The sequence below is a fragment of the Chenopodium album genome, chromosome 15 (genome assembly GCF_948465745.1).
Source record: "Chenopodium album chromosome 15, dcCheAlbu1.1, whole genome shotgun sequence".
Lineage (NCBI taxonomy): Eukaryota > Viridiplantae > Streptophyta > Magnoliopsida > Caryophyllales > Amaranthaceae > Chenopodium > Chenopodium album.
In genome coordinates this window covers 10754959-10765275 of record NC_137848.1, presented here as the reverse complement: position 1 = coordinate 10765275, position 10317 = coordinate 10754959, and the positions used below count along the sequence as shown (strand labels likewise).

General features: G+C 30.4%; 1 protein-coding gene across 5 annotated transcripts; it reads right to left on the bottom strand.

Annotated features, from left to right (window-relative positions):
• Positions 1-4242: 4242 nt before the first annotated feature.
• LOC145582930 (DNA N(6)-methyladenine demethylase ALKBH1C-like) lies at positions 4243-10071 on the bottom strand. Of its 5 annotated transcripts, XR_014099997.1 has the most exons (6): positions 9719-10061; positions 9135-9209; positions 8133-8688; positions 7328-7654; positions 6577-6722; positions 4243-4546 (listed from the first exon to the last, which is right to left on the bottom strand). XR_014099997.1 is itself a non-coding variant. In XM_081639994.1 (5 exons), the coding sequence occupies exons 3-5, from the start codon at positions 8169-8171 to the stop codon at positions 6642-6644; spliced, it is 447 nt and encodes a 148-aa protein (XP_081496120.1). In that variant the 5' UTR covers positions 8172-8202; positions 9136-9180; positions 9719-10062; the 3' UTR covers positions 6577-6641. The 5 variants fall into 5 exon arrangements, 3 of the variants coding, with proteins under 3 accessions (XP_081496120.1, XP_081496118.1, XP_081496119.1); XR_014099998.1 differs by lacking the exon at positions 4243-4546 and having other exon boundaries at positions 8512-8688; positions 9719-10071; XM_081639994.1 differs by lacking the exon at positions 4243-4546 and having other exon boundaries at positions 8133-8202; positions 9136-9180; positions 9719-10062.
• Positions 10072-10317: the final 246 nt, after the last annotated feature.

The window sequence follows — 10317 nt, the reverse complement described above, 5'->3', positions numbered from 1 at the left end:
TCGTGCCTTATATTTTTTATCCAAATTTTATATGGTTGGATAGATCTTGAAATTATCTTTCCAATGATATATTATAATATTAAATCCGAGCTATAACGAAAAAGATATTAAAGATATACGAAACTCTATCCAAAACTGACACCCTTTCACTATTTCGTCCATATCTTTTTATCTACAAAAGATTTTAATCTGACTCCAATTGCATTAGAAAGTAGACTTTAAGAGCTTTCCAACGACATATTATATGACTTATTTGGACTTCTAGATCAAAAGATATGATAAAAACAAAATCCGCAAAAACTGTCTCTGTCGCCAAACGACAGGTTTGTCGCCTCGGGACAGACTCTGTCGCCTGGCGACAGGATAAATTTCTGGCGACAAGGTCGGTTTGTTAGCGACAGAGTGGAGTTTTATTCCTTATCAAATTCTATGTTTTTCCGGACTGTTTTCTTATAAATAGGGTCCGAACCTCTGTTTTTATTCATCAATCATCATCAATTCTCTCAATCAACTTTCATCATTCACAATTATCAACTCTTCATCAACTTTCATGATCTCTCATTCACAATTATCAATTCACATTCAATTATTCCTTATTTCATAATTTCTATTCCCTCTCAAGAATTACTTAATTCTTTTCTTTCTCTCTCTTTCTAAACAACCTTTTTTCAAATACAATATTCCGCATTCACAAGACTTAGAGTCTCTTAGCCAAGTTCGAAGTTGCCTTCGCCCAAGACGTGCAAGGTTGATATTTTCTGAGGGTTTGGTCCAAAACTAGTCAAAACTTTATTTAATTTGATTTTAATTTAATTCTTTAATTATTGTTTATTATTTTCATTGAAGTTTACTAACTTGTGTATTTTGTTATTAGAAAGAGGTACGAGGCTTCAAAGTAAGTAGATTAGCTTACTTCTTATTTCTTTCACAATGTAGATCGCATGCTTATTATTGTTTTATGATTCCTAGTATCATGTTAGGATGTGTTTAATTCCTAGTATCATGTTAGGATGTTATTTTATGCTTTCTAGTATCATGTTTAGGATGCCTTTACTCTTTCTTAATATCATGTTAGTACCATGTTAGGTTTAAAGCTTTGATCTTTATCGTTTAGTGACATGCTAGGAGTTGTTATTAATCTTGTTAGTATCATGCCTAGGATCTTGCTATTCTTTTAAGCTTTATTATGCCTTATCATGATTATTATCATCATTATTATTTATTGTTTATTATTATGTTGCTTGATTTTATATTGTTATTGCTTGATCACACCTTTTATGATTGCTAAAGGGAATTTGTACTTGAAATCACGCTTAATAAGATAATTTAATAATTTGGTTTAGGCTAATGTGATTTTAATTCAAGTGATCGCCAATAATAGTATTATTTGTGCATTAATTTCAACCAACATAGATAAACAGGGTAGGTTTAATATAATGTTTGTATGTTATTCGAAAAGCGCACATGAATACGAGCAGAACAAAGTAGAGGCCTATTTTATAGGGCGGGTCCTTTCTTTTGTAGATTGGATTCGTACCCTCATCCCCGGACCCTGTTTGGTTCAAGACCTTATGGAGTAGTTGACGGTCCTTTGGATTGTCTTTTGGGTTTACAAGTTCCTAAAACTTGTTGGCGACTCTTTTTGCTCTTTTTCTTTCCCTTTGGAACGCCACCGTACTTTAGTGTATGATCACAGTGGGGTTCAAGTTTGGGGTTATCATGATGCTTGAAATATTCCCTACAGGTTATTATCTCGGAGTATTTTTAATAATAGGATCTTTGACAATTATACATTTTACCAAAAAAAAAAAAAGGGGGACACGTGGCAGCCATGGAGCTAGTGTACCCTGTTTTAGTATAGTATATAGATAGATAGATAGATTATTATCATCATTATTATTATTATTATTATAATTATTATTTTTATTATTATTATTGAAAATTAATAATTAGTATTATCTTTAAATATTAGTTATTATCTTTAAATATTAATTTTTATTATAAAAAAATCAATTATTATTATTATTATTATTAATAAGTATTATTATTACTATTATTATCATTATTATTATTAGTATTATTATTAGTATTAGTATTAGTATTAAATATTAAATATTATTATTATAATTATTAAATATTAATTATTATTATTATAATTCAATATTAATTATTATTATAATTATTAAATATTAATTATTTATTATTATTATTATTAAATATTAAATTTTAATAATAATATTAATTTTTAATAATACTATTATTATTTAATATTAATTATTTATTATTATTAATAATAAATATTAATTTTTAATAATATTATTATAATTAAATATTAATTTTTAATAATAATATTATTATTAAATTTTAATTTTTAATAATATTATTAAATATTAATTATTTATTATTATTATTATTATTATTATTATTATTAAATTTTAATTTTTAATATTATTATTATTGTTAAATATTAATTATTTTTTATTATTATTAAATATTAATTATTATTATAATAATTCAATATTAAGTATTATTTTTAAGAAGATCAGAGTAGAGCAGAGCAGAGTAACTCTAAAGAACGGGGCCTTAGATGAATTAAGGCAAATGGTAATAATATTCACTCCTTATTTTCTATTGTTAAATAGTAGTATGAACATATATGGTTGAGTATTAGTCAATAGTTAGTTTGTGAGCAAGAATAATTTCACCCCTCCTACAATTGATCAGTATTAAATTCTAAATGACTAAAAAAGTTATTTTTTGGAGTATTAAGTTTACATAAGGCTATTAATGAAGGGAGAAGAAGATTGACGGACTAAAATTGAAAGCTAAATGGGCAATTAATTTGATTAAAGGTTGAATTGATGAAGAGGGGGAGATGAAGATGGACTATATGGGATAAATGAAAAGTTTAGGAACCATAATGAAAGAGTTAAGAAAATTAAGAAGCTTAGCCACGTGGTTTTTTTAGGTTGGAAAAGTGAAGATGCGGAAGTGACAAAATGATGCCACGTATAATTTATGGTTTGATTTTTTAAATACTAGGTATAGATGTAAAGTACAAAGTAATCTATGACTAAAATGTGAATGCCACTAAAGCCACTATACATGACTACTCCACCCATAGTCTCATTGCTATAACTATTATACTTCATTCATTTCACTAAAATGATTGCATTGACTTTCATTTTGAGGTTAAAGTTTGAAATTTATCATCGAATATTATACTCATACATCAAAATCTTATCATATAGAGTTTTTTCCAATTCATGTACGTCAGTAAATATTTTAAGAATATCAAATTTTATTTTTGTGTCTCGATAATAACCATTTTAGTGAAGTGCAATGAAAACCATAAAAATGTAGCAAACATAACCATTTTAGTGAAAGCATTAAGGTAGAAATTAAGGCATTAGAAATTTAGAATAAAGAATCTGAAAATTTAGACGAATGAAATTGAGTTATTTTTGTACAAAAACTCAACATACATCTGTCGCCCTCAAGAAGACGGCACAAACTATTAATTTTTTCAATTTTGATAAAAACTAGTCGTTGGAGCACGCGCGTTGCGCGTGCCCCCCGACGGCAAGATAAGTAAAATCCGTGGTTTTGTTCGGTTGTTGTGATATTCGTGGTTGTGTTCGGGTTATGTAATAGCAAGATACATGAATTTATAAGTACTAAAAAGGAGTAGTGATAAAGTTTCAATGGGGAAATCTATGGAAAAACAATTGTTATAAGTGAAGTTATCTAGAATTTGTTATAATTCAAAGATTCTTAAAAAGAAATATACTATTGTTTTAGACATTATTTTAGAACGCAATATAGTTTCTTATTGATGAGTACCTAAATAATTTTCGAATAGCTTCGTCTTAGAATGATTGTGATAATAAGGAGTAGTTATAAGTAAATGCAACACTAAGGGATAAAGTTATGTAAAATAGATTAAATGTAATATATACGAAAGTATTGTATATTTGTTTGTTAGACTTTTTAAAGTAGAAAATTTTCAAGCAGTTCTTCTATTGAAAATTTTAGTAATTAGAGTTTGTAATCGATATGGAATGTATAAAATGAATGAGAAATATCATATGTTTATATATTAAAGTTTATTTATTGGTTTTTTATCTATAAATCATTTTATGTACAATTTGAACGATTGTAGTTCTTAGGCTCGCATGTAAACGGTAATAGCATCTTAGTGTTTGACGCATTTAGCTTAGTGAAATGAGATAGAGGAAGCAGTACCTAAATTAGTGCTTAATTAAATAAGTCTCATTGTAATCAAGCTGAGCCAATTTTGAGTGATTCCAAAATTCATACTATTGTTAATGCTAGTAGTAATTAGTTAATGATACAAAATTGTCACTCTTATTTAAAATAACTTTGTATATTGGGTATATTTCAACCCTATTGGACATTCTAAGAAACTGATCTTTCCTGTTTGCTCCTCGAGGCTTATTTCAAAGCTTGCAACAAATATATCCGCCACTTTGTGTACAGGGACAGTCTCCAAAAGAACCTTGAATTTGTCCTCAACCTTTTGTTTCTGTCATCATGAAAAAGTAAGTTTAGTACCTTACCAGGCATACAAAATAGAGAGAGAGGGGGAGGGGGGAGAAGAGAGAACAAATATTAAGACAACAAAGTTCTTCATGATTTCATTCATCCAATGTAGAATGAAATCAAAGAGCCAATAACCAATCTATCTACACTTTCTGATAATACTATGATGCTCTATATTCTAATAAGTATGAACAACCAAAATATACCATATACAAATGAAAAACAGTCGACAAACACAGATACGTGCACATATATATATAGGCTGAATAAATTCATCACAAAGGTATGATATAAATTCATCCAGGAAATGATGGTTGTCATAATATTGGCCCAGCCCTACCTAATCTGGTCAAAGTGCCAAAATCAAACACCAATGATGTTCATTTGCAAGCCCATCTAACTTAGTGATGCATGCATTAACTCAACCAAGAATAGGTTTCATGCGACTCTCAATGCCATGAAGACATTCTACTTAACCATGTTCCTCTTTTCATATCTTTGAAGCTATGAATATATACTTCTGATTAACTAAATATATCCAAAAATACTTTCCTACCTTGTATTTAAACATGACAGCATGAAGAATGATGCATCCATGTTCTTAGCAGTAATAGGATTGATATGATATAATGTAATGAATGTATAATCAATTTGATTCTCTTCAAGTGCAAGCCTCACCTTTTGGCTATCCACAGAGAAGGGGTGATGATATAACTACATTGTATCATCAAAATCAACTCCAAGGATGTAATGTAGGTAGTATCTCAAAACTTATCTGGTCAATCAGGCAATAATTAAGGGACAATCCACCACCCAGATAAGAAACAATACACAGCTAAAGGGTTTAATAAAGCTTAGGACATGGAGTTCTGAATAGTTCATAAAGCCTGACATTACATTGAACATTTTAGGCTATATACAACTATACTACATCTAGTATAAGATTCAAGCAAATAATATAGGCTATATACAACTGTACTACATTGATTATAAGATACAAGCAAATGGTTTTGCCATCATATTGAACATTTTAGAGCTTTATCTTACTTTCACCACAACCTCGTCCATACCGTAATAATAGCACAGCAATTTCATGCAGATACTAAACATAATCCATGAATTAGAGATATTTTTTAAACTTCCCAAGTCAGCAAACCATGTTAATTGTGTGAAAAAATATAGGATGTTGAGTTTCATTGGTATGTCAATTTTAATCCATGAAGATCACATTGACCGGAAAACTGGCATAATCTCCTATACCAAATCAAATAGAAAACTTTCAGCAATATGATATTCTACTCCTATCAAACTAATTATAAAAAACTAACTTATTCACTTCTGCCAATAAAAAGGCATATGCCTTTCTATAACTAAGTTCCTCCAATGATATTAGCATCAAGCTTTAAACACAAAAACACCTAGTAAAGCTGAATTAAACTCGGAATCAATATTAAAATAAATAAATAAAAACCCTGAAAATCCAATTGTAGAAAAACTCGAAAAGAACAAAAATTTAATCAGTCTAACATTCAAATAGAAGGAAAAATCTAAACAAAGGGATGAACATTGAACCAATTAGAACAAGAGAGAGAAAGTAGAAAGAATTATACCTAGACATCGGATCGGGAAATCAACAAATTACCTTTCAAGTTATTTCAATGGAGAGGAAAGTTATTTTGCTTTAGCGGGGAAATAGAGAAATCTCTGAAGTAAAAATTTAAAAAAAAAATGAAAAAAAAAAGCAAAACAAATATAAACTTCCCTGGCCATTTTTACAACAAGATTCTACATAAGAACACAAAATTAAGAAATTTTGAAACCGAATATAACAACAATAGTGCAAAATAAACCCTAACTTAAGCATTACCAAAAACTATTGAATCAAAAACTTCTTCATCCATGTGTAAAATAACCACTCAAAACTCTCATTAATTCACTTACCAATCCACTAAAAACACTTCAAACTTCACAAAAAAATTGCAGAGACACCATGAAAAATACGTCTTGATTTACCTCCGAATATTAGAACATCTCCAGATTCTAATTTGATCTTATCAGCCTTTTCAGCATTTGCCTGATCACCATATAGCAGAGTCACCAATGGAGAAAGACACAATAGGTGTTCCTTTCCCATGACTTTCTCGACTCTCATCCTTGTCCTGAAACAAGCAGATGAATGTATCAATCAAGGCAATGAGGTCCTAGAGCCTCACTTTGCTTGACATTATAGACTATATATAGAATCGTATAATTGTAGAACAAAAAAGCTAAGTTAATTGCTAGCGAGGCAACTTACTCTTCACCTATTAAGGTGTTAGTTCCTTAAATTATTATGACACACACTTTGGCTCTGTAGTATAGAGGCTATAGAGCATAAAGCAAGTTAGCAAACACCAATTTTCTAAATTTATTCTACCTTTTAGGAGATTAGGTGGTCATTACTTATTAGAGACTATGAGTTAAGAAGCTGGAGTTATTTTACCAAACTTCAAAAGATGTTCTTTATTGTGTGATACAATACCCATTAACTTCAATTTTGGAGATCATTTACTTGTTTCTAAGAAATAACAAAATTCCATTTGACAGCAAACAAACAAGCAAGCAAACAAAGAAGGTCATAGCAACAATAAGACATTTTCTAATAGGTATTATAGAAGAGCTGTCCAGATGTTTCTTCAACATGAAAGTGTTGGTTGTCACACTGAAAGCTAAGCCATGTAATTTCAATACAAGAAAAATCAGATAAAACTTTAGAATTACGAACCTCATGTAAACCAAGCTGTCCAATTTGTGTATAATAATTTACAACTGGGTGAAGAATGTCTTCTACATTATTTGCCTCAGGCTGTTTAGCTATAAGAGAGTGAGAGTCCTTGATGGCTCTTTCAACTAACATTAGAAATTCATGTGGAAGTGACGGTGGTTTTGCTTGATCAATTGGCCGATTTTTTACATATTTGCTGGCCTCAGGATCCCAAAACTGACCAAAACACATCATGCTCAAATGCAACTTCCCTCCCTCACGAAAACGAGGCTCATAGAAACCTACAGGGCCCATTCCATGGTCACGACATTTCTTTAAAATGTTTGCCTACACAATACAGGATTTACCCATGTTAATATATTTAATTCCTTGTATTAAGTTAAAGTTTAAAAATGATGCGGAGCAAATTCTGCATCAGAAGTTCCTCTCCTCCTCCATAAGAAAGAAATATTGAGTAGTGTGTTTGTAACACAACAAAAAGAAGTAAATTGACCTCATTTTAAATTAGAAGAGTAGCAATTTATTATTTTTTGATGACCAGGAAGAGTAAAATTTTAACCTTAGGAATAGTGACTATTTTATTAAACCCAATTGTACAATACTACGTACCCTACTGATCATTCAAACGGTTCTGATCTTATTAGCCATGATTTTATATTCTTATAAATAATCAGGTTAGCAGCATTAGGTGGCATGATATATTTACCTTCCAATGAAAAACAGAATTTCCAAATTTCAAAATATGGAGTGTTTCATCTCATCTAATGTGACAACAAAAACAAAGGAAGCTTAAAAAAAGTGGCACCTGTTTGGAGGTTGAAAAGTAGCCCTTTAGTAGAACCATTCCAGATCTCAATCAATCAAATTGAAATTCCATCAATTCCACAAAACAAAAACAAACATCAACAACAACACACAAATCACAACACAGATAAGAAAATTATTACAGATATCGTAACATAAGAAATAGCTTTAGAATGCATAAACCACCCCAAATATTTGAACTAATTAAATTAATTCGGAAAAGCTCCAATTTTAGAATGACCATAATTGAATCGAGAAAACCCCTAAATTTAAAATGAACGGAACCAAAATATTGAAATTTCATCAAATTGAATTGAAAATTTCCCAATGTACAGACGAACTAAATAAAGGAAACCATGAGAATGAAAATGAAGGGATACCTTAGTAGCAAGTTGCTATTAAGAGCCATTTGAAATCAAATTCAATCGAAAATGGCAGGAAAGCCCACAAATGAACCACCACATAAGTTACATTAGTTTTGTTTTGCATTTTTATAAGGGTTATAGATTGAATCAAAACCACCCCATAATTCTGAAATAATTGTTCACCCTCCATTTCTGCATATATAGAAATTAAAGCACCGTTCATAATCAAGGTACAAGAAATACAACGAAAAAAAGGGAATGAACACAACCTTAAAGGAAGAAACAATGAAGCCCAACCATCTTCATGAAACAATTACTCATACATCACTCATACAAAAAAACACAAAATAAATAAATTTCAAACCGAATTTAACAATAATGGTACAATCGTTCAAATGTAACAATTCAGATTTGACAACAAATGTAACAATTCAGATTTGACAAAAAAAAAAAGTAGCCTAACATCAAGTGAGCTTGTTTCTCAATCAATCAAATTAAAATTCCATCAATTCCACAAAACACAAACAAACATCAACAATAACACACAAATCACAGCACAGATCATAAATAATTCATTACATTTTAAATAGATAAATTAAAAACAAATCGACCATGCAATAATATATGAGTTTCTTCACCTCAAACTCGAATCCACCAAACCTTGCTTCGTCTTACCCCTTCTGCCTATTTTAGAAAAAATAAAAACAAAGAAACTGGAGGACGAGGGAAAAAAAAAGGAAAACAGAGGAGAAATACACAAAACAAAAAAAAAAACAGACATTCATATTAAAGGTTAGATGGAAATTGAACCAATTTGAACAAGAAAGAGAAACGGGAGATAGAACTGTACCTGGAGATGAACAATTCTGTTACAAATCAGACAATAATGCTACTAACAATATAAAAAAAATCAACCCAAAAAACATAACCACCACACAATCGAAGAAGGCACTAAAATTCAACCCAAAAAACGAAAATAAATAGATTAAATAAACCCACTAAAAATTGAAAAACAATCGAACGAATAAACCCAAAATATTGAAAACAAGTCGATCAAATAAACCCCATTAAAAACGAAACGATTTTGCACAAATACACCCACAAAGATTCAACCCCAAAAAATTCGAAAATAACAGGAACATATATGCAAAAATCCACGACAATCGAATAAGTAAAGTCCAAAAATTTGAAACTAAATCGAGAAAGAGAAACGAAATCGAACCTGATGAATGTGACGATCGGGAAATCGTCTTCCACAACCTCAGACTCGAAAAATCGAAACGCAGAGAAGAATCGAAGCACCATCGTCGAAAGGGATGATCGTCGTTGGTCTTGAGTTGCAGAAGTTTCTCTCTCTAGGTTTCTCTCTCCTTGTTTCCCCTAAATACTTTGACCCTTTTTCCTTCAGACAGAGGGGGGAAGAAGGTGAGGAAGTCGGTGAGAGAGCAAGGGCCAAGTATAAGTCGGTGGAAATAAGGGGCAAAATTGGCAATTCATTAATGTTGAGGGCAAGGCTGTAATAGCACCACAAAGTACTATTGATAAGCTACAGTAATTTGGTTTGCATTTTTATAATGGTTATGGATGAAGCACTATTTTAATGGTCATATCATACAAGAAAATCTCGAGGATTTTATTTATTTGTACGAAATGAACGTGGCCACATAATTGGAATGGATTATATTTATGAAAGTAAAGTCAAATGGGATCCTAGGTGGCTAGGTAGTTACAAATCAGTTTTTTTTGTGGAGGTATTCTAAACGAAGAGTTTGAGAGGGATTTAAAAGTATCTCGCAGGGGCAGGTTGGTTATTTTACGCGG

What these genes read in the sequence shown, in the direction of transcription:
- LOC145582930 (XM_081639994.1), bottom strand. Translation starts at nt 8,171, where the DNA reads ATGGTTCTACTAAAGGGCTACTTTTCAACCTCCAAACAG. An exon ending in ACTTTTCAACCTCCAAACAG is followed by an intron (nt 7,655 to 8,132) that starts GTGCCACTTTTT and finishes TGTATTGTGTAG; the next exon opens with GCAAACATTTTAAAGAAATG. An exon ending in GACAGCTTGGTTTACATGAG is followed by an intron (nt 6,723 to 7,327) that starts GTTCGTAATTCT and finishes TGCTTGTTTCAG; the next exon opens with GACAAGGATGAGAGTCGAGA.